The sequence below is a fragment of the Chanodichthys erythropterus genome, chromosome 19 (assembly GCF_024489055.1).
Source record: "Chanodichthys erythropterus isolate Z2021 chromosome 19, ASM2448905v1, whole genome shotgun sequence".
Taxonomy (NCBI): Eukaryota; Metazoa; Chordata; class Actinopteri; order Cypriniformes; family Xenocyprididae; genus Chanodichthys; species Chanodichthys erythropterus.
In genome coordinates this window covers 17,531,169-17,556,900 of record NC_090239.1, presented here as the reverse complement: position 1 = coordinate 17,556,900, position 25,732 = coordinate 17,531,169, and the positions used below count along the sequence as shown (strand labels likewise).

Here is a 25,732-nt window from a genome sequence, read left to right as displayed (position 1 = left end):
TTGTGAAAGCACATCTTGTGTATCTTGCAAAACAGATACACTTTTAAATCATTTTTGAATGTTCATACATGACATGATTAATGTCTCGTAATATAAAGTTATTAAAAGTAACCTCAAAGTTTGTACCACTGACAATGACTGATATTAATGATATCCCTCAGATATTAAACAAATTCATCTTTATCGTGTTTTTTTTTTTCCTGACAGCTTTCACTGTGGTTAGCCTGAGGTAAAATGTGGTCAGTTCAGAGCTGCGAATGAAAGCATAATTGTGTGAAAACAGGTGTGCTTACATGCATTTGAAGAAGTTATGAGGGTAGACATGCTAGGGGAAAACAAGCTGTAAAACACATATGAAAATGAAAGCAATAAACTTGTACAAAGGTGTGTAAAATAATTTACAGGCTATGTATATATATATGAAAATCGGAAGATTTACCGCTTGGTTTCACGCAGCAGTGTAATAAAGTTGTCAGTCCTGTTTTGCAGTGCTAAATATGGTTAGGTACACACCCAGTTCGATTATTAACTAGAGTGACAGATGCATTTTGTAACAGAACTGATGCCAGTACATTTTTTTGTAAACTCTGCTGTGTAAATGGAATCGTACGGTGAACGGGAGGGGATATGTTCAGTTCACTTAGTTTTCTCATGGCCACAACACACCGGAACATGATATTATGTTGTGGTCATGAGATATTAATTTGTGGGAACATCATTAATAACGTTAGGTTCACTGAGCAATAATAATAACATGAACTTAATACATAGGCCTAACATTAATTGGGCAAAGAGGTAATGAGATCAATTATATATATAGTGTGCTCAGCGTAAATGAGTACTCCCCTCTTTGAAATGTAACATTTTAAACAATATCTCAATGAACACAAAAACAGTTTCAAAATTTTGACAAGACTAAGTTAAGCTAATATAACATCTGCTTAACTTATAAAATGAAAGTAAGGTTAATAATCTAACTTAGATAACACATTTTCAGTTTTACTCAAATTGATGCAAAAGTGAGTACACCCCACAACAAAAACTACTATATCTAGTACTTTGTATGGCCTCCTTGATTTTTAGTGACAGCACCGAGTCTTCTAGGCATTAAATGAACAAGTTGGCGACATTTTTCAACATCTATCTTTTTCCATTCTTTAAGAATGACCTCTTTTAGAGACTGAATGCTGGATGGAGAGAGATGCTCAACTTGTCTCTTCAGAACTCCCCATAGGTGTTTGATTGGGTTCAGATCAGGAGCCACTGAATCACTTTCATCTTGTTCTTCTTCAGAAATCCAACAGTGGCCTTAGATGTGTGTTTAGGATCATTGTCATGTTGGAAAAGTGCATGACGACCAAGGGCGTGGAGTGATGGTAGCATCTTCTCTTTCAGTATAGAGCAGTACATCTGTGAATTCATGATGCCATCAATGAAATGCAGCTCCCCGACACCAGCAGCACTCATGAAGCCCCACATAAGGACACTGCCACCACCATGTTTCACTGTAGGCACCATGCATTTTTCTTTGTATTCCTCACCTTTGTGACGCCATACAGTTTTGAAGCCATCAGTTTCAAAAACATTTATCTTGGTCTCATCACTCCAGAGTATAGAGTCCCAGTAGTCTTCATCTTTGTCAGCCTGGGCCCTGGCAAACTCTAGGTGGGCTTTTTTGTGCCTAGGCTTTAGGAGAGGCTTCTTTCGTGGACGGCACCCATGCATGCCATTCCTCTGCAATGAATGCCGTATTGTGTCACGGGAAATAGTCACCCCAGTTTGGCTTTCTACTTCTTTAGATAACTGCAGTGAACTTGCATGGCGATTTTCTTCAACCCTTCTAATCAGAAGACGCTCCTGTCGAGGTGTTAACTTACGTGGACGACCTGGACGTCTCTGTGAGATGGTTACAGTTCCATCTTTTTTAAATTTTTGTACCACTTTTGCTACAGTATTCTGACTGATAAGTAAAGCTTTGCTGATCTTCTTGTAGCCTTCACCTTCCTGGTGTAAAGAAATTATTTTCTTTCTCAGGTCTTGTGACATTTCTCTTCCATGTGGTGCCGTTGCTGACAGCATGAAATGGGAAGGGGTTTTAACACCCTTTTATAGTCAACTGTCTGTTGGACACCTGTGTAATGAATAATAACTCACCTGTGGTTGAATTCTTGTTAAATGAGACATTTGTAGTCTAAAATTTAGCTTTTCTCCAGAGACTTTCAGTGGTATGTACTCATTTTGCATCACCCTAATTTGAGTAAAACTCTAAATTTTGTTCTCTAAGTTATATTATTAACCTTACTTTCATGTTATAAGTTAAACAGATGTTATATAAAACTTAGTCTTGTCAACATTTTGGAAATTGTTTTTATGTTCATTGAGATATTGTTTAAAATTTTACTTTCAAAAGGGGGTGTACTCATTTATGCTAAACACTGTATCTATATATATATATATTAATCTCATCATATAATGAACTCTTCATATATATATATATGTGTGGTTTCGGTAGCTCACAGAGACAATTTAAACTGTGGTTGATATCTAAAGGTTATAGATTTAAATTTAGTCACTGTACAGAGCCTGCTAACAGAACTTTGGCTAGTGTCTGAAAACTGGAAAATTCAAAGATGGCCACTGAGTGAAATGACTTGCCTGAAAGGGACTTTGCAGCTCACTCAGAAGTTATTTTCAAACCAAGAAGCTTTAGGGAGAAATTGGGGAATTTTTCATTCTCATGCAAAACTCCCCATCACTCAGATTAATACTGGATTACGTCTGTGAATTTCACTGAGCAATGCCAAATATGACTGCACCTTTATGTATGCTCTGTTATTGATATTTACTTTGCACTGTCACTATGGCTACAGGTGATACTTGCCTCTATCACAAAAACAGGAAAGAAACTTGAAACGCTAACGACATTTAGCCGCATTTATCACCGTTTGACAAATTTTGGTAAAATCCAAACATTTCAATAGGAATTCACTGGGTTACCAAAAAGCTGCTTGGTTTGAAAGTGTCTTCTGTATGAGCTGTGCTTCATACATCGATGCACTATTGACAATAAAAAAAAAACTGACCTTTTTAGCCACAAACTTTTACTAATGTGATTGCACCCTAAGATACACCTGTTAAATGTGGTCGTCAATGCCAAACACTGTGTAAACGTATAGCCATCCATATGCTTTCCTACTTTAAAAATACATTTTTAGGCTTCTCTCCAAAGCAGTGGTTGTTGTCCTCTCCATCATACAGATCCTGGAGGGATCAATTCTTCATGTTTAACGCACCTAATGAGGGGCAACTCTATTTATATCCATAATTCAGTGCAACCTCCCCTTTAGTATGTCTATTTTTTGCTGGTAGTAGGACATGATGTGATGTTCGATGTCCTGCATGCCCTCACACACTGGGGGACACAATCCTCACATAGTCCCCATTTTTTGGGTTATTTAAAAATGCGTAAATGTAATCCACTTACCCCCAAGTTCAGTTCAGAAAAAAAAAAAGCACTTGCAAGCATAAACAGCTATAAGACACCACAGGGCATCTATATTTCACATCCTGAACTTTGAAAGCTTTTTTTAATAAACATGTGCTTCCTTTCAAAGTGAGCTCCTTTAAATCACAGAGATCACGTTTCCGTCAGAAGAGGAGCAACTTCAAATGCCAATGCATTGCAGAGGAAAGTGAGGAATATTTTAAAACCCATGGGGTTCCCTGTGTTCCCAGTGCACAGATTTAAGCCATGTTCCCATCCAGCTGACTGAACTGATGGGTAGAACCTGACAGAGAGAGAGAAAGCGAAAGAAACCGAAAGAATGAAAGAGAGTCAAGGGCATAGTGGATTTGAGGACAGAAAGAAAGACAGAATGAAAGCTGTGGGTGGCAAAAGATAAAGCAGCCTTTGTGTATTTTCAAATGAAAGATCACAGACTTGCATTACCCTTGATACCGGTTCAAATGTTAAATAGTAAACCAAGATGACAAAATATTAACAGCAATGAATTTAACACACTAAAACAAAACATTACTTCTGCTAAATATCTAGGCTAAAGTATAATAAATAAAGAGCCTTTATCCTCTGGCAAATCCTATTTTTAGGTGGCAAATGCCACTTTGGATTAGTGTCAATTTGTAGTATGTACTGCCCCCTGCTGAATGAAACAGACACTACATATTACAAAACAGAAGTGTAATCCAGATGAGCAAGAGTCTTCAGCCTTTTTAGACCAAGGAGGACCCCTTGGTGGAGATGGAGCAGGGAGGGACCCCTGTTAAATATAGTATAAAACTTTATATCTTAGCCTATTATAACATACATATAGTCCCATATTAATTTATTGACATTTTTACTTGGCTTGCAGTTTACATACACATTAATGTCCAGTAATGTTTTTTTATTGAAGAAAAGCCATACTGTATGCATTAACATTTTTTATTGTGGGACAGAAGATTAAAAAAAAACAAAAAAAAACAGTTGTCAGACTGTCACTTGAATATGACACAGTGGCCTTCAGTCACATTATCAAATACAGCACAGGACCAGATGATTATATTATCAATGAGACTACAGTCAAGTACTTTTTATTTGTGAAAGCAGCCAAGAAAACAATATCCTGTTTTGTTTCCTGTCAATCATACAGATAGAGAAAAACGAAGGCCATAACAATCCTATCACTGCCCATATCACTCTGTAGTAACCACAAACTACACTGAACTGTTATCAGTAAATTAATTAGTCGGCAAGGCCACATTATCTGCACTGAAATGCATTTTATTGCAGTAGCTGCACTGACACCTGGTGGTCAACTCAGGTACTCTATTGCACATTAATATTTCAGACGTTTGCACACCATGTCATCATGTTAAAAGGCAGGACAGAAGACATTTCCTTTCAAATTCAAATTATGATAATGACATTACACACACGGATAATTAAAAGCATTTCAGTTGGACAGCTCATATTGTAACATCTACCACACTAAAAATACTTGTAAAAAATAGGGGCCCATTGTACTGAATTTTACATATTGATTACTTGCATGTGTTTTACCCATATTTATTAATTACTCATTGCATTGTGCAATAAGTATATTTTCCATTTTTCTAAGGATTTTTTTTTTCTTTTTTCTCAGTAATCCACTTTTGACATACTAACCCTACTACCCCAAGTAACTTTGAAACTACAGTACATTTCAGTACATGTATTATTAGACTGTCTATTTAATAATATCTTTATTTTGATGATCCCACAACAGACATTCTACTGACTATAAGGAACTTTCCAACTACTAAATGGGCAGTCGTGGCCTAATGGTTAAAGGTGCCCTAGAATTAAAAATTGAATTTACCTTGGCATAGTTAAATAACAAGAGTTCAGTACATGGAAAAGACATACAGTGAGTCTCAAACTCTATTGTTTCCTCCTTATATAAATCTCATTTGTTTAAAAGACCTCAGAAGAACAGGCGAATCTCAACATAACACCGACTGTTACGTAACAGCTCATTAATATGTATGCCCCCAATATTCGAATATGCCAGCTCATGTTCAAGGCATTACACAAGGGCAGCCAGTATAAACGTCTGGATCTGCACATCTGAATCATCAGACTAGGTAAGCAAGCAAGAACAATAGCGAAAAATGGCAGATGGAGCCATAATAACTGACATGATCCATGATTACATGATATTTTTAGTGATATTTGTAAACTGTCTTTCTAAATATTTCATTAGCGTGTTGCTAATGTACTGTTAAATGTGGTTAAAGTTACCATCATTTTTTACTGTATTCACGGAGACAAGGGCCGTCGTTAGTTTCATCATTAAACACTTGCAGTCTGTATAATTCATAAACACAACTTCATTCTTTATAAATCTCTCCAACAGTGTGTAATGTTAGCTTTAGCCACGGAGCATAGCCTCAAACTCATTCAGAATCAAATGTAAACATCCAAATAAATACAATACTCACATAATCCGATGTATGCATGCAGCATGCATGACGAACACTTTGTAAAGATCCATTTTGAGGATTATATTAGCTGTGTGAACTTTGTTTATGCAATGATAGAGTCGAGAGCTCGGGAGGGGGCAGAGAGCGCGAACAATTAAAGGGGCAGCAGCCTGAATCGGCGCATTTCTAATGATGCCCCAAAATAGGCAGTTAAAAAAATTAATTAAAAGAAATCTATGGGGTATTTTGAGCTGAAACTTCACAGACACATTCAGGGGACACCTTAGACTTATAATACATCTTGTAAAAAAAAGTTCAATGTTACCTTTAATGAGTCAGACTGGTAGCCCAAAGGTTGTGTATTCAATTCTCAATACCTAACCCCCAATCGCTCCCCGAGTGCCACAGCAAAAATGGCTGCCCGCTGCTCCGAGTGTGTGTTCACTATTCCTAATGTGTATGCACTAACTTGGAAGACAAATTCTGAGTATGAGTTACGATACTTAGCCTTCACATGTCATTTTCGATTACTTGTCAGCTTGTTCTAACCTGAATCCTAACATCTAACCCTAACCTTATAGTCTACTAATACTCTAATGAGAGTTATAGTGGACATACTCCATCTACACTACCAAAAAAGTTTTGGGTCAGTATAATGTATCATAGTTTCTACACAAATATTAAGCAACAAAACTGTTTTCAATTAATAATAAATATTTCTTGAGAACCAAATTAGCATATTAGAATGATTTCTGAAGGATCATGTGACACTGAAGACTGGAGTAATGATGCTGAAAATTCAGTTTTGCCATCACAGGAATAAATTACATTTTAAAATATATTCAAATAGAAAACAGTTATTTTAAATTGTAATAATATTTCACAATATTACTATTTTTACTGTATTTTTATATCAAACAAATGCAGCCTTGCTCAGCATAAGAGACTTATAAATCAATCAAAAACATTATAAATCTTACCGATCCCAAACTTTTCAATGGTAATGTATGCCTATACTACAAACAAAATTAATCTTTTCTCTCTGAATATAAACAAAATTCCCAAAAGTGTGCTCAATCTTCAGCCTGCTCCAGGCTATAATTTAAAGAACAGTCAGCTGTGTGTGCTGCATCAAGACGACTTGGTCCTTTTGCCAATAGCCTTTTGTGCAAATATAATTATTGCTGTATAACCACAAAAGTATGGCATACAATAATTAAAAATAAGACATACTATCTGGGGAGTCATAAAAAATGATGATAGTATAAAAGACGACGTAAAACAGTAAAATGTGAGTAAAGAAGGAAGGAAACACCTCACGTTTGGAAGGGATCTGCTCACTGAGGGGAGAGACGTGTTGACAGGGAGATAGACAGCTTACACAGGCTGGAGCTAGTAATGGAGAACTGAGACTGACACATGAGGCCTCACTCTCGCCCCATTCTGATGGACTCTCACCCAGTCAATGTTTAAAAAGTTGCTGGCTTTGGGTAACAGCCCAAAGAGCACAACCTTGGCTCATGTTGCACACTGGAATACTGGCATGTTGCTTTCTTTATAGTGTAACTGTCTACTTCATAGTACATTTCTTAATTTGTTAAAACTAGCAGAAATCACTTTAGAAATGTCAGTTTCATAATTTAATCTGTGGTAAAGCTCATCAACATTTTTTCACCCAAAAATGAAAATTATCCCATGATTTATTCACCCTCAATAATGCATTATATTATATTTAACAATATCCTGGCTCTTCCAAGCTTTGTAATGGTAGTGATCAGTGTTTTGAAGCCCAAAAAAATGCTTCCATCCATCATAAAAAATAATCCATACGGCTCCAGGGGGTTAATAAAGGCCTTCTGAAAAAAAGCAATAGGTTTTTGTAAGTAAAATATCCATATTTAAAGGTGCTCTAAGTGATCCTGGGTGGAGTAACTTCATGTTGACGTTCAAAGTGTTGTCAAACAAAACAGAGGCTAGCTAGACCCTCCCTCCTCCTCCTCCTCCCCCTCCCCTCCATGCTTCCTGAAACAGTCATGAATGCGCATTTAAAATCAATCTTGTCTGTTATTGGTTGGAGCGTGTTTATTATGTTTTGTGGTCCAGACTGCACCAGTTTGTTTTTATTGCCCTTTTCGGAGCTTGTGGTGACTACAGAGACTGTGTTTTTTTACAGTGTGCAGCTAGCGGATAGTGAAGAGATGTTTGCTGTATGTGACAAAAAATGTTTTGGCCTAAAAACACGTGACATCACTTATGCTGTGTTCACACCAAACGCGTCTGGGGCGTCAAAATCGCATTAGACGTGTCTAGTTGGATGCTTGAACATTTTGAAGTCAGACGCGCGTAAAATTCGCTCTATTTGCGAATCTAAACAAAGTGTGTTCAGACGCGAATTCGCGTCATGGGAGGGGTTTCCATCTCTTTCTGCACAGATCCTCTGAATAAACACATCATCTTGTCAGTTGCAAACCAGTAGCTGCAATTTAACTCGGTTATGCCGGCCGGCTTTTGCTAGCGATCAGGTTGGCTATGATCAATGGCTAAAATCATGCAAAGCGTTTTAAAATTAACAAGATTGTCCGATTTCTTCACTTATCCTCTTCCAGACAAGGTTCTTTTTATTCCTGTCTCGGTAAAAATATGATGACACATCAGAGGTGGCCACACACAGACTATTATATTTGTTCTGGTCTTCACCGCTGATCACGTCATAAACACGTTACTATCAAAGCAGAGTCCCTGATTGGTTAACGTGTCGCGAATTTACGGCAAAGTTCAGATTTTTCAACTGATTCGCCCCGTCGGATGTCTAGACGCGCGTTTGCATTGACTTAACATGTAAATCAGACGCTCCAGAGGCCTCAGATGCATTCGGTGTGAGCGCAGCATAAGAGCACCTTTAAAACTTTATCAAGAAAAATAACTAGCTTCAGACAGACGGCTGTACTGCGGCGAAAGAGTAACCCATGACCCGACGCGTGACGTAATGATGAACGTGGAAGCGCAGAGGATAGAGCAAAACAAAACACCGGTCACGGATTAGAAGTCTAAAACAAGACATTTTAAAGAGAAATGTCTGAGGATTTGGATATAAAAAAAGGTTAGTCCAGCCAAAAAATGAAAATTCTTTCACCATTTACTCACCCTCATGTCTTTCCACACATTTATTACAGCACATTAACTGATGAATATTCTTCATCAGTCACAAGATAAGATTTTTGCTGCTGTTTAACTTCGCACAGCATCACATCGTGCAGTTAGTGAATTGCTGTGGGAGTTGTTTTGCTGCTGCTATCACAATCATAATCACTGTGTGAAGGTAAACAGGAGAAATGTTGGGTATATGGCAGAACAGTAATAAAACTGACAATTTGTCCGTGAGGCTCTGCTGCACCTAAAAAAACATTGTACTTCACTATACAAGAAAGAAAGGCTCTGATTTCACTCCGCATGAACCCTGATATCAGCATCCTTCCAGCTGACAAAGCCAGACGCACCACGATACGCAACAAATTACCATGCCACAACTACACAAGAGTTCCTGTTTTTACAGTTCCCAAAACATAGATAAAATAGCTTTGTAAATGTATTAATACAGTATGTGACAAAATCACATTTCAGTGAATATCCCTTCAGCTACAACTAATGCACCCAGTCAAATGAGTCTCAAAACATCTGCAAATTAATAATGAGACAGTTGATGAACAAATGAACTTTAAATGATTTTCACATGAAATCATCCGTCACAATGTTAATCTGCAATTGAATAAAGCAATTAAACAAGACTGCAAAAGGTACCCTGTCAACTAATCAAGTATGAAGTAATCATTAACACTGCAGTAAGGCTGTTTGCAAATGACTTTGTGTCTAAAATTGTGTTAAATGTAAGAAGGCAAATAATACAGTTTCTATCATTGTAATAATAAGTATTATTGCAAATACTGATCAAGAAATGTACAATAACACAGAATATGACTTACAAACAAGAGCAAACTATAATAAGAACAAATGTGGGATTCAAGGTCAACTGATTTGATAAGGTGTTGCTCCACGTACACAGGATTACCGTTTGCACAATTTTTCTGACTGAAATCCATATACCATCAAAGATAGGCAGCAACAAAACAAACATAGAGAGCATGACTGAGACACCCTTATAACAAACTGCTACTAAACATGAACAATGAAATGCTGTATGAGACTTTAAAAGCAAACACTGTCATTTTCAAAGCAACCTTTTCAAAATCTTGCTCAGTATGTACTAGGAATACATCTGTGTGGTTAGTCACAGACCATACATCATTCCAATATAACTTTTTGTTACAAAAAAAGAAAATAATGAGTTATTAGAAATTATGTCATGCGAAATGCATATCATCAGTCCACCAGTCCATACTGTTGTTCACAAAACACAGTACTTAGTTTGCAAATTTTAAATCTGGCCTTTTAGACCATTATCTGTATTACGACAGATGGGTTTGCTTAAATTGCTAATCAAATCAATAAAAATGCAATAAAAGAAAATTTTCTGTTTCAGTGTTGCCACGGTTAATGCATTTTGCCTTCGTGAGAGAGCATAATGATAGCATGGTAAAAGAGAACATGGTGATTGGCCATCAACATTGATAAGCACTTAAACATTCACATTTTGTTGATGCTTCACAGAAATGTTCTGTACCTTAGCAAACTGCATTAACATTTAGCCTAAGTTATACTGACTCACACTGGAACGTGAAGTGCAGGAGCTGTACATACAGTATCTCACAGAAGTGAGTACACCCCTCACATTTTTGTAATTATTTTATTATATCTTTTCATGTGACAATACTGAGGAAATGACATTTTGCTACAATGTAAAGCAGTGAGTGTACAGCTTGTAGAACAGTGTAAATTTGCCTTAATTCCATTAATGTCTAAACCGCTGGCCACAAAAGTGAGTACACCCCTAAGTGAAAATGTCCAAATTGGGCCCAATTAGCCATTTTCTCTCCACGGTGTCATGTGACGCGTTAGTGTTACAAGGTCTCAGGTGTGAATGGGGAGCAGTTGTGTTAAATTTGGTGTTATCGCTCTCACTCTCTCATACTGGTCACTGGAAGTTTAACATGGCACCTCATGGCAAAGAACTCTCTGAGGATCTGAAAAAAAGATTTGTTGCTCTACATAAAGATGGCGTAGGCTATAAGAAGATTGCCAAGACCCTGAAACTGAGCTGCAGCACGGTGGCCAAGACCATACAGCGGTTTAACAGGACAGGTTCCACTCAGAACAGGCCTCGCCATGGTCAACCAAAGAAGTTGAGTGCACATGCTCAGCGTCATATCCAGAGGTTGTGTTTGGGAAATAGACGTATGATTGCTGCCAGCATTGCTGCAGAGGTTGAAGGGGTGGGGGGGTCAGCCTCTCAGTGCTCAAACGATATGCCGCACACTGAATCAAATTGGTCTGCATGGCTGTCATCCCAGAAGAGGAGTGGAAGAGGACTCCAGTGGCAACCTGTGAAGCTCTGGTGAACTCCATGCCCAAGAGGGTTAAGGCAGAGCTGGAAAATAATGGTGGCCACACAAAATAATGACACTTTGGGCCCACTTTGGACATTTTCACTTAGGGGTGTACTCACTTTTGTGGCCAGCGGTTTAGACATTAATGGCTGTGTGTTGAGTTATTTTGAGGGGACAGCAAGCTATATAAGCTGTACACTCACTACTTTACATTGTAGCAAAGTGTCATTTCTTCAGTGTTGTCACATGAAAAGATATAATAAAATATTTACAAAAATGTGAGGGGTGTACTCACTTCTGCAAAGTATTGTAAGTCCAAAAAAGAAGAAGATTACAATCCAAAGGTCATTTGCACAGCTAGACTAAAGTTTCTCTCTTGGCAAAAAAAGGATCTAATCCAATATTACCTGTATCTGTGCTCCCCATCTAGAGCTCTTAGAGGGTTTTAATTCCCATGCAATTCCAGCTAACTCATTTTATTACTCAATATTAAGTGCATGTTATAAAAGAGTGAAACGTTTTAGGGCTCTGGTTAAACACTAGATATGCATCACTGCAACCGACATATGCACAATCAGTTTAAAATATGTTAATTATATATAAATTAAACTAGTTTTGTTTTAAATCTAAAAACGTGTTTTAACGTTTGAAATAAAGGGCTGGCAAAAGTTTTATCAGGACAAAGTTCAACCATGGGACTGAAGCCAGTCCTTTGCACCTGGGCTAAAAATAGCCTTGTACACTTTCTTCAGAAACACAGTACCTTTCTTCTCTTTCCCCAGTGCTGAACACTGGGAAATGCTGACTCAGGCTCCCAAAACAGTTAAGACATGATGAACCAGATTATTTTGACTCATCAGATTCATTGCATCAACTCAGCTTTTCTGCCAAAGTGACTGAAAGCTAACATGTGGGTCCACATGACGTACATTATGCTGTTAGGCAACAAAGTAGAACAGAGGTCTTAACATCTCCAGAGACCCTCATCTGCGGCATTCTGCTGGTGGTTCAACAATTGCATTTGTATCTAACAAATGGTATACAAAAAAACATCAATAAAAGTGATGTTGTAGCAAACAATTCGGCCAGTTCGACCGCAAAGCAGAAGAGCATCTGAAGAAGCCCTCAATTTCCCCCTTTTTTATTCAATGTCAATGAGCACCCTGTGTGTCTCTTGTGTTGAAGAAAAAAACCTCATCAGTACTTATTAATTCCGAAGAGACGGACCCCGTGGAACTGAGGAAGTTTGGGGATAAGCACGGTGAGCAGGGAAATGGTGTTGATGATGAAGTGGACCCTGTCATACTTTGTATAGAAACTGGTCAGGAAATACCTGTAGAGGGGAAGGACAAGGACAAGATCAAGTCAGATGTCAAATAGCAACATGAGATGCACAGATGCAGAGGCTACAGAAGTTGCTCAAGCAAGCACAGCACAACCCTGCATCTAATGGGAACACAGGATGTGGTTTCTTCATGCTGTAACAGAATGCTGTTCATACATCTATAAAAAGATGATTTAAAATCAAAATCAAAGCTGACATATTTACCTTCTTAATGAATAGTAATATTGTGAACTATAGTGCATGTTACTCTAAAGAAAAAACGCAATTTAATGCAATTAACGCAGCATCCTTCTTTTTTCCTTTTTTTGTCATCCTTTGGCTGCACTACAGTGTATGATCACACTATCATTCATTCAAGCTCCATTAAAGCATTCAAGGACAATAAGACGCAAAAAAAAACAAAAAAACAAACAAAAAAAAAAACTTAAATCTGTACTAGCACACTGTCTGTAAAGCGGCCAAACACCCGAAACGCGCCTTAACTGACCTTAAACTGACAAAAACACACAAAATTGTCAAAGTTCCTGTTTTGTAGAGTATCCTCATAAGCTCATAAGTCTTAAATTAGTTTAAAAAAAAAAAAGTGTAAAGAGTTGAGAATATAACGTCAGATCCGTGTCATGAGTGTCAGGTCTTAAAGAGACAGCAGCCTAATAAACCTGCTGCTATTTATCATTAATGTTAATCAAAGAACAAGAAACAAATAGAAATCACTCACTGCTCTTGACTGAATAACTTTTGTAGCTTTAATAAGGATTAATCTATATTCAATTTATAATTTATGCAGTGAAGACTGTGCAGTGTTTCATTTGACCTGTTAGGCCTTAAAATCTTAAAGTGCTATTTACAAGGTTACATGGGTCAAAAACAATGAAAACAATAACTTTTTTGTGCATCTTAGTAGGGCAGGTGCAAATCTGAACCAGCCCAACTGGACTAGTAGAAAAAACGTTGAGATCTGAGATCTTAAAGGCACAGCTAAATGTGATATTTATTACAATTTGTTTGTCACCTTTATTTATATAGCACTTTTTACAATGCAGATTTTTTCAAATCAGCTAATGTGTTTATGTTGTTATATTTTTTAAAGACTAGTAAATGTTAAAATTGATCGCTTTCAATTCTACTGTAATGTTGAATGGCTATAATTAATGGCTAAAATTGAGGGGGGGAAACCCATTAAATAGAAACATCAGTATCAATATTGGTATCAGGCCTTCATTCATAGTGCTTAGTAAAAAGATGCTAATTAACAAATATTTAAAATGTATCATCTTTATGTTGTTTCTACATAGCCTTTCTACTCTCTATTTTGTAGATTCAATGTGAAATTATTACAATATAATCATGTTTTAATAGGCCTAACAGAAAAATGTGCAATTTATTAGTTTTTTTTTAATTGATTAAAAAAACTAATATAATATAATATAATATAATATAATATAATATAATATAATATAATATAATATAATATAATTTATTATATTATATTATATTAATTATATTATATTATATTATATTATATTATATTATATTATATTATATTATATTATATTATATTATATTATATTATATTATATTATAACTTGTTTATCCTGGCTCTGTTTTAGCAAATCTGATACTATACAGTGTTTCTGTTATGGTTAACTAAAACTATTAAAAATATTTTTTGTTGAAATATTTTTTTTAATTGAAATAAAGTTGAAATATAATAAAAATTAAATATTAGATGAAAAACTTAAACTTAACCTTGCCCTGGCAACTAACTGAAATAAGCTTAAGTTGCTAAAACTAAAATAAAAATAAATTGAAGCTAAATAGAAATTACTATATATACTCTATATTATTTATAATATATAAATAATACTAAAATAACACTGCTACTATGTAACATCCACTTTTCACCATCCAATTCCCACAGGATATAATGAAAACAACATCTTAAACCTGGTTTGCCGATCTTAGCTGCTCTTTCAGACTGGTCAGGCTCGTCTGTTGGCTACTTTTAGAGGCGTTTTAAGTACTTTTCTGCTGGTCAGACAGGAAGACTAACCTAAACACCAGCTACACCAGACTAGCAACCTCCTTACTCCTCACAACAGATACACCCCTGCAATAGGAGAGGAGAAGACACAAGAGAGAAAACAGTAGAGCAAATGATCTGACTGACTGACTAAATGTTTCTAAACCCAGCTCTCCTTGCCAGCAGACACCACAGGAAGTCAGCATCACTGCCTCTTGCTCATGGTCATGCAGTGCAAGCTGTGAAAGCCTCCACAGTTTGTGTGCAGAACACAACCAAAAAAGACAAATTAGCGTGACGGACAAAATGAAGCTCCTAACAGCAGTGAGTAAAAGCAAACACTCTTACAGTATAATAGGGGTGATGGTGAGAAACTTTCGAGAGGCGGTGAACTGGACCCCATAGTCCATCTGTTCCCAGTGGGTCAGCAGCCGGGCCTTGCCTTGGTCCGGAGTCTCAAACGGCGTTCCTTTTACCGTGTGTAGGAAGATATACATGCACTACAGCAGAAAGACAGTCACAGAACATCATGACCTTTGGTACAATTCTTCAAAGCAGATGTTGTGATACTCTTAGAACAACAGCAAGAGCTGATCTTTTTTGGGAGCAGGACAACTAAGAAAGGTGATACAGGATGGCTCTGTAAGTCCGCCATTGGCTGAAATTACAGAACCTGGAGTCAGCAACTGAACAGGCCAAAATTCAGCAAGAAAAAATGTTGCCGTTTTAGAGATCCTGCAGCTGGATGATTATTTTTAAGCCAAATGATTATTTTTAAGCCTCTGCTTCTTAAGAAAGCATCTGTGCTAGAGTACATTTACACTATGAAACTAATGCTAAATGGGTTGCAGATCTGCTATGGGTCGCTGATAGCAGGAAATTACAATGCTATAGAAGTGTTTATAGTGTGGCTAAGGCCAGTTCACGCCAAGAACGATAATTATAAAGATAACTATAACAATAACTATATAAGCGCTCATATCAATGTATGATAAGGTTCTATTTATTATTTAGTTATGTCATCTGCCACTTTAAATACTTGAGCTCTTTAAAGTGGGATCGATTCTAATTGGCTGTCAATGTTTTTAAGGTTCATCAGCAGGAAATCAGTATTGTTACAGCTGTGGTGTGGGCTTCCCTATGTGTTGAACCAAAGTGCTGTACAATATTACACATGATATATAAGATAATAAAACTAATACATAAGATAACATACACAGCACAAATTCAAATGTCACTTTGACACTTGTCTGTTGGCATATGTAAATTGAAAGGTTGTCAAGTCATCTTCATTTATATAGCGCTTTTCACAATACATATTGTTTCAAAGCAGCTTCACAGTGACAAATGGAAAATTAATTGACAGAGATTGTTTTGGATTGCACAATTGTCAATTATTACTTTAGGTTGTGTCCTTAAAGGGTTAGTTCACCCAAAAATGAAAATAATGTAATTTATTACTCCTCCTAATGGCGTTCTACACCCGTAAGACCTTTGTTAATCTTCAGAACGCAAATTAAGATATTTTTGTTGAAATCTGATGGCTCAGTGAGGCCTGCATAGCCAGCAATGACATTTCCTCTCTCAAGATCCATTAAAGGAACACTCTACTTTTTTTGAAAATAGGCTCATTTTCCAACTCCCCTAGAGTTAAACAGTTGAGTTTTACCATTTTCGAATCCATTCAGCCGATCTCCGGGTCTGGCGGTACCACTTTTAGCATAGCTTAGCATAGTTCATTGAATCTGGAATAAGGTCCCAAATGACACACTATACACTATGCACTTATACACTATGTACTTACGCACTATGTACTCATCCAAGTAGTGCGTGAATTGTATAAGGTTATTTTGTCATTTAACATCGGAGTCTGACAGCCCCTCACCCTCCACTACGTAATTAAAGCTGCGACAGTTGAGTGCATGAAGTGTCCAACATTCCACACTTCGTTTTTTACGTTAATTTAGTGCATCATCCAGGTATTTAAAGTGTACTTTTTCTTTTTGGAATTTTCAGTGTGAACACACTACTTTCACTGTTTATACTTAAAGCTGCAGTCCGCAACTTTTTTTGTGTTAAAAATTTACAAAAATCATATAATGAGAATATAAAACATGAATCCATTTTCCAAACCGTGTTTTTGTTTTATCCTGAATCATTATGGTACACTTATAATAAGTGTTTATATTCAGACTATTTCAGACCGGACTGGTAGGACTCGCCGCAGAGTATCACAGTAACTGCGTGACTCGCCATAGACATACACAGAGAAAAGTAGCTCCTGCTAGAATGCTCCTCCACAAGATGCGTGCAGTTCTGTTTATTAAGCGCTAGAGGGCCAAAAATCACGGACGGCAGCTTACAAAAAGTCTTAGAATAGTGCATAAGAACGCGAACTGGGACGCACCGCTTCATGAAGCTTCGGAGCGTTATGAATCTTTTGTGTCGAATCAGCTGTTCAGAGCGCCAAAGTCACGTGATTTCAGCAGTTTGGTGGTTTGACACGCAATCCGAATCATGATTCGACACAAAAGATTCATAACGCTTCTAAGCTTAATGAAGCAGTGTTTTGAAATCGGCCATCACTATATAAGTCGTTATTTTATTTTTTTTGGCACACCAAAAAAATGCTCGTCGCTTTATAATATTAATATTGAACCACTGTACTCACATGAACTAATTTAAATAAATTTTTAGTACATTAATGGATCTTGAGAGAGGAAATGTTATTGCTGGCTATGCAAGCCTCACTGAGCCAGAGGATTTTTAACAAAAATATCTTAATTTGTGTTCCGAAGATGAACAAAGGTCTTACGGGTGTGGATCAACATGAGGGTGATTAATAAATAACATTATTTTCATTTTTGGGTGAACTAACCTTTTAATACAACATAGACTATATTAAATACTATAAAAGAGTATAAAAACGACATAAAATAAGTTCACTTGCAGTGAGGATAAACATGGTTTGGGCACAATTTGTTCTCTGCAATAAATTGCCTGCCAAAAGCATGAAACCATACAAATATTCCCTTCAGTCAATATGTCATGTTGATAATTTTGCATATTGTTGAGCCTATAAAGTTCGTGGTCTATTATAAACATTTCAGTGTTTGATTTAAAGATCAACACTTGACTTAGCAAAGCAAACACTGACCTAAAATCTTATAGCAGTGCTCTATGTGACAACAGTAGATGAACTTTGCACGTGTCATTCAGCAGCACTTACCATGTTGTGGATGAGGTTTGTGAGGGTCCAGACCACAGGCACGCTGACGAAGGGTATACTGAGCAATATGATGTGTAGGAGGCCGATGCCAAGCACATATGAAAGCCATATACCCCTGCTGTTCATCACTCGCGTGTTTGGATTCACCTCACTGTGCGCCGTGCCCACATTCATCCTCGCGCGGTAGAGGGACACTCAGAACTATTGCGCACTTACTGTCACAGACAAGAAGCAAGTGTAAAGGCACATGTGTGTTTAAAATTACATTTAGTTCACTGACATTTGGATGCATAGACTATAAGAGTCATAAAACAATATGTAACAACCACAATGAATATGCAGAGTGTGGAAAAGCAACTTCTGAAACTGTTCAATTATTGTTGTTATTTAAAATTATAAGCAGGACAAAGCACTGGTCACTTACAGTACAATATTTCACGAGAGTCTTCACGAATCACGCAGAAACTTCACAATAAGTCCTTACGAAAATAATAACAGCCCTGTTTTGCTCGTTTCGTAAACGTTATCAGGATATCTTCCTTTCTGGAGCCTTTATGCAATGTAGCCTTGCTGTTTTGCGCACACGAAACTTGATTCGTCTGTTTATTTCATTATGTTTGCTTTGAAGCACTTTGTTCCTGTGCAAACAGATGACAACACAGCAAGACTTCATGGTTTCACGTCATCATTTTTCAGAATTTACCTTTAGAGAGATGGAAATGTATTCATCGTTATAGGCGCCGATTGGATGGTGTGAGTCACGTGGAAGATGTTGCCCAATCAGCGTTCGATGCGTTGATAATTTGCTGAAAAGGCGCACGCCCCTTTAACGTCATAGAAAGTGCTAGTGAAGAGACATTAGGCGATTATGCAAAAATACAGAGATTTATGGGTATAGTAGTTTATTTAAAGGAAATATTATACATAATGTAGTAGTCGCTAATGGCTGTTTTATAATAACAAGTTCATAACAGGTTTTGTAATAACTAGTTCAAATGTGACGGGATTTCACAATGGATACTTTGTATCCCGTTATGAAAGTTGCAATGCGTTTACTGTTTTAAAGGGGTAGTTCACCTAAACCCTCCCTCGTGTTGTTTCAAAACTGTATTATTTTCTTCTGTGGAACAAAAAACAACGTTAGGGGCTGACAGACGCAGTCAACACTTCATTTTCATGATATGAGGGAAAACATGCAATGACAGAAAAAGAAAACAAATGCCATCAGTCCCTAACATTCTTCCTTCTGTGTTCAGTAGAAGAAAGAAAGACATATTGGATTGGATCAACATGATGTGTTAATGATGACAGGATTTTCATTTTGCTGAACTATCCCTTAAGTACACCATACTACTGTGTTATTGAACTATTTAAGATTAATGTCTTAGGTAATTCTTATACTTGTTATGTCTTGTTATGTTTCCACTGAACTGAACAATTTAATATCATGGGTGTTTCCTAATTCTTCTGGCACTGATTTATTTATTAAAATTAATAGATTTGTTCTTCTGAACTCTTTTCTTTCTTTTTGTTATATTAAGTTCACATAGAAAATGCCCTCAAAACCTGCTTTATAGGTTTTTTTTTTGTTGTTGTTGTTGTTGTTGTTTATTTATTCATATATATATATTGCTATTTTTAAATGTCCTTCATGTAGAGATTGCTCCTTGTCCAAGAAAATCATACTATTCATTTTCACTAAAAAACATGAATTATCAATAATTAGCCAAACAAAGAGTGAAATGAATATAAACTTTAATATAACAATATAACATTATAACATATATATATATATATATATATATATATATATATATATATATACATATATATATATATATATACACATATATATATATATATACACATATATATATATATACACATATATATATATATATACACATATATATATATATATACACATATATATATATATATACATATATATACATATACATATATATACATATACATATATATACATATACATATATATACATATACATATATATACATATACATATATATACATATATATATATATACATATATATATATACATATATATATATATATACATATATATATATATACATATATATATATATACATATATATATATATATATATACATATATATATATACATATATATATATATACATATATATATATATACATATATATATATATATATACATATATATATATATATATATATATATATATATATATATATATACATATATATATATATATACATATATATATATATATATATACATATATATATATATATACATATATATATACATATACATATATATATACATATACATATATATATATATATATATATATATATATATATATATATATATATATGAAGACTTCAGATGCCATCTCTCTAAGTGCCATCTGAAATTTTCTTATAAAATGAGCATTTTTATCAAGCTTGTATGGTTATGTGTTATTATTTTACTTTAATGGCAATGAAAATGACCTATTAATTGACATTCAAGTGAAATTACTAAACCTAAACATACGATCTTGATAAAAATGCTGATTTTAGAAGACAATTTCAGACGGCACTTAGAGGCTTTTGCATCTGAAATATTATATATATATATATATATATATATTATGTGAAAATTACATATTTAAGATGTTTAAAAAAATCAAAGTAAATATCACTTGTTAACAGAATATTTTTATTGTGTATTATTTCTGATTTTGTAAAAATTATGTATTGTATATATATTAGTATTATTGTATGTATTCTAAATACATATAATAAAATAATATTATTGAACACCACATAATTTTACAAAATTATTTAAACAGAAATAATACACAATAAAAATATTCTGTTTACAAGTGATATATATTATATATATATAAATGCATGATGTAAAAAATACATGAAAAAATCAAAGTAAATATCACTTGTAAACAGAATATTTTTATTGTGTATTATTTCTGATTAAACTCTAATTTTGTAAAATTATGCAGTGTGTTCAGTAATATTATTTTATTATATGTACTTAGAATCCATACAGTGTTAGCTGTGAAAATAGTCAAGACAAAATAGTCTATTTTATTCCAAAAATGTTTATAATGTAATTTCCATCACTGACATTGACACCACAGGGTATTAAAAAATAAAAATTACATTGTGGTGGAAATGTAATTTACTTTTTCATAAACATGACAAAAAAAAATCACTAATGCATATGCCCATTGTTAATGGACAAAATAAATAAACTAGTGAGAGTATGAAAAGTGTTTAACAGTCAATTTTCTAAAAGTTTACTAGGAAAAAAGTGTAGTTCAGGAAGCACTGGTTTACGGTTTATTAAGATAATGTTATTCTGAAGCTTTACCATACCCCAACCAAATATTTTCACCTAAAACAGAGGATGTTCTACAATCATATATAACCTAAAACTTATTTAAATTGCTATATTTTAAGAATTACTACCGGTATGTAGTCATCTCATAATTGCTATATTCCTGCAGTATTGTACATCTCAGTATGATATGTCCTTTCCATCTACATGTCAATGTGAAGCTAATGCTTCAACAAATGCTATAAAGCCACTAATAGGCGGTAAGGTCTCTAACAGGCTTCTAAGCAAGATTATTTAGTCTCTGGGCCAAAGATGTTCCTTTACTGTGAAATGTAAAGCTCTGCTACACAAACTTTGAAACGTGAGCCATGTGTCTGAATGACGTGGGAGCGTCTTCGCTGATGATTAAACCGTAACAAATGCACACAACATCAAAGCGCTGTGGTCTTCCCACTCCCGCTCTTACAATGCTCTTGGCGAGGAGCTACTACATTTTAAAAGCTGTTAAATTATATCTAGGAGCACAGAACATGCTACTCTGATATTCTTTAACAATGCAACCCTTAGGCCCAAAGATTTATGTTTCCCAACGTGATGCGATTCCTTCAGCTGTTGGAAGCAGGCTACCTTTAAAGACAAGATTACGTTTAGTCTCCTATAGAGTTGCAGCAGCATTGTGTCTTTCTGTCCCCCGAGGGCCAAAACTTGTGACATTAATTAACCTTTAAATGATGACTATGCAGAGTAAATCACTGGCTGCAGATCAAATTGCCATTATGACAGTCAACAGAGACTAAACTGTGGCTTTATCAAATTACAATTTTTTTTTATAAATACTTATTCTTTCAACAGATGTTACATTGAGGTTTTTGATGAGTCTATAAGCATGAAAATCATAAAGTGTATAGAGGCATGAAGTTATTTCATTTTAAGAGCTTCCATAATTACTACTGTTCATCTTACAGAAGACAACAGCTAAGGGAATTTATACTAGATGAAAGTTTCGCTGACGGTTCATGCATGTTCTTACAAATGTACTCATATTTGCCCCAGAGGTTTTTAACTAGAATTGGGAACATTCTCCAGCAGCATGCCTCACATATTTCAGGCCGATCCCAACCAATTCCAGCTTTAAAATACATGTTAGCATACTGATTCCACTTTTCCCAAATAAATAACAAGATTTGATGATTTAAGGAGCACAGAAGTCTCAAGTGATTGTAATTCTGTCACAACCAATGCTAAAGAAACCTCTAACGCTAATAAAATCAGAGAAGTTAGTCAATTTGGTCTTCAATCTGAAAATACATAAGAATTTGAACAGCATTTTATAAAAGAAAAAAATATGAGAAAAAAGTGTGACACCGCATGTAACCAGAAGATGTCAGTATCAACACATTGTCGATGTTTATGAATTGCTTGAAAAGATATTGTATTTTCATCATTTATACTCTTTTTACTTGCCTTTACAATAAAAAGTCAAGGTTCTGGTCACATGACTTAGTAAAGGCCAGTAAAAGGAGTATAAATGATGAGTATACAATAAAAAGGCAAGGTTCTGGTCACATGACTCAATGAAGGCAAGTAAAATTAGTATAAATGATTAATACACAATAAAAAAAAGTCAAGGTTCTGGTCACATGGCTCAGTAAAGGCCAGTAAAAGGAGTAAAAATGATAAGGATACAATAAAAAGCCAAGGTTCTGATAACATGACTGAGTAAAGGTGAGTAAAAATGTTATAAATGAGGAGTATACTAAGTCATGTGACCAGAACCTTGACTTTTTATTGTATACTCATCATTTATACTCCTTTTACTTGCCTTTACTGAGTCATGTGACCATAACCTTACCTTTTTTTATTGTATACTCATCATTTATACTCTTTTTACTCGCCTTTACTGAGTCATGTGACCTGAACCTTGCCTTTTTTTCTTTTTCTTTTTTTTACTGTTAAGCTGTTTTGAAACAATCTGTATTATGAAGCGCTATATAACAAATGCGATTTGACTTTATAATGATTATTCATATTCTAGAACATTATTTTTTATTGCTTTAGAAGAAATGAAGACATCTTTGTTTTTCTCTCTGTGTTACTAACAAATATATGAACCTTGTATATTTTGTATTGATTAATTATTAAGTGTTGAACAGGCTGGGGTGGTCAGTTGAAAAAAAGATTCATCTGTACTGTCACCGTGGACTTTGATTGAAATTCTGGCACCAATTACTCTCTCATGTCAATTTCCCTCATGTTGTTTGAAACCCGTTTCCTCTATATATAGACTAATAAGAGGAGATTAAACATTTCTGATTCTTCCTCACAAAACTATTATTTGGTGCTTTTATTTTGCTTTATGAAAGTGAGTAAATTATGACAAAATCTTAATTGTTAGGTGAAATAGCCCTTAGAGACAGTTACCAAAAAATGAAAATTCCATCATTTGCTCACACTTATGTCATTCCAAACCTGTAAGACTTTCGTTTATCTTCATTTATGTCCCTCCATCCATTCAACCAAAACCTTGATGCTTCAAAAAGTTCATAAAGACATGAAAGTAATGCTCCATATGAATAGAGCAGTTTAATCCAAGTCTTCTGAAGAGACACAAATGTTATATGATGAACAGATTTTCACAAAAAAATAAACTGATCAGCGCACATGCACAGACCACATTGAATATTGTAAACACGGAAATCAGTCCTACTTGCATGACATGCGAACAAACCTCAGAATTTTCATTTTCAACCCTTGAAAATGAAACCTTGGTAAGAATCTTTCCAATCTGAGGTTTGAGATTTGAATCCTGTGAAAACTTGACAGAACTTTTTTAGACTGACACAGACAAACCTTCAATCCCCAAATGTCAAATTAACACATACAGAACGAGTGACATTATTTCCACAACTTTTTCCTTAAAAAAAAAAAAAAAATCCATTCATTCAGAACTCTAATATCTTCATCTGAGGCCTGAGGTTTGGACTGTTGCACTCTTAAAATAAATACAATCTACGCTTCTCACGTCTGATTTGATATTTGCTTAAGAATGCGTGCCAGACGACATGCTTTGGAAGGATAACAGTCCCCCGAAATATGCAATATGCCCTGGTAATGTATTCATTTTCAAGCTTCAGTAACCCTAAGTCAAAAATAATTTCAAACCTGAGATAGGAGGAAGAGAGGGCTTGTGACCCAAGCCGGTCTAATGATAGCCACACTGGAAAAAGCTAAAGTACTGACACTCCATTATTGTCCTATAGAGGAAGCTGAGGATTAGAACACCAAAGAATTTCAATAAAAGAAGTGTCTGTTGTGGGGCCGAGGGTCCTGGGGGGCTGCGGAGCTTTAGGCATTGTCCTGGAGGGTGATTGAGAGCGAGAGGAGGGGAGCGGAGAAGCATTGTGTAGGGACGGAGCCTTTCTAAAGGTGGTTATTAGGAGAGAAATGGCGTGGGGGTGGCTGTTGACTCTTCATCTTGTGTGAACAAAGTATCTGGCATATAGCTCTCTCTCGCACGGCTTTCGCTTTACGACGGCCATGAATACTCTCGGCGGGCTCGCCCAGACCTGCACGAAGCCTTTTGTCCGGCTTAAGTGTGGTTTAATTAAGCAAGCTCTGTGTCCTGAGAGAAGAGAGGCGCTTTAAAGCGCTCGGGTCCTGCGGAGATGCTGGGGATGATGTGTAGTATCAGAGCTATTGAAGGGGAAAGTGTTTGCTGCTCTAATGAAAAAGGTTTGTTTGGGGGGGGGGGGGTAAGCGGGGAGGGGTGAAGGAGTGTCTGGGCTTTGTCCCCAGCTTACAAAGTAGGGACAAAAGCAGTGATATTATACAAATGCACCCATTTCCAGGACATGATGCAGGGATGGGGGCCCGGAGACGGGTCGGACTGCTCCATCTCAGCCCCATTGGCACCTTACAAAATGATTTTTTCCCCCCACCACAAAGATACGCATTCTAGTTAAATCCCGAGAGCAGGGGCTTCTGGGTACTGCAAATTTGGGGGTTGCGGACTTAAGCGGATTTTCTCTGCAACTGTAAGAACAAGCTAATTCCTCAGACCTCCTTTATCTCTAACATGGTAATAACAAACAATGAAATTCTGAAGAGAAAGGGGCAAAGGAAGAGGAGGGAGGAGAGACGCAGACACAAAAGAAGGAGAGATGGAGGGAATGAAAGAGAGGAGAGACGTGTGTGAGGAGAGGGTGGGCTTGGGCGTGTTAAGAAACTTTCTCGCTCTAGTGTTATGTGTGAACACTCCGCTAATCCAGGTTTTATTGCTTGCCTGTGTCCGGCCACACTGTCCAGATTGAGTGTGTTTGTG

The 25,732-nt window shown here is 35.8% G+C and overlaps 1 protein-coding gene across 2 annotated transcripts in view; it reads right to left on the bottom strand.

The window, feature by feature from the left end:
• Positions 1-18,731, bottom strand: part of ormdl3 (ORMDL sphingolipid biosynthesis regulator 3) — a 73,583-nt gene extending 54,852 nt beyond the window's left edge. The window contains exons 1-4 of one of the 2 annotated variants that reach the window (XM_067370292.1): positions 18,484-18,731; positions 18,060-18,274; positions 15,179-15,330; positions 12,667-12,795 (exon numbers count right to left, since the gene is read on the bottom strand). In XM_067370292.1, coding sequence (XP_067226393.1) covers positions 12,667-12,795; positions 15,179-15,330; positions 18,060-18,233 — 455 coding nt within the window. In that variant the 5' untranslated portion in view covers positions 18,234-18,274; positions 18,484-18,731. The remainder of the gene's footprint in view (positions 1-12,666; positions 12,796-15,178; positions 15,331-18,059; positions 18,275-18,483) is intronic. The other variant, XM_067370293.1, reaches the window with a different exon arrangement.
• Between the last annotated feature and the right edge of the window lie 7,001 nt (positions 18,732-25,732).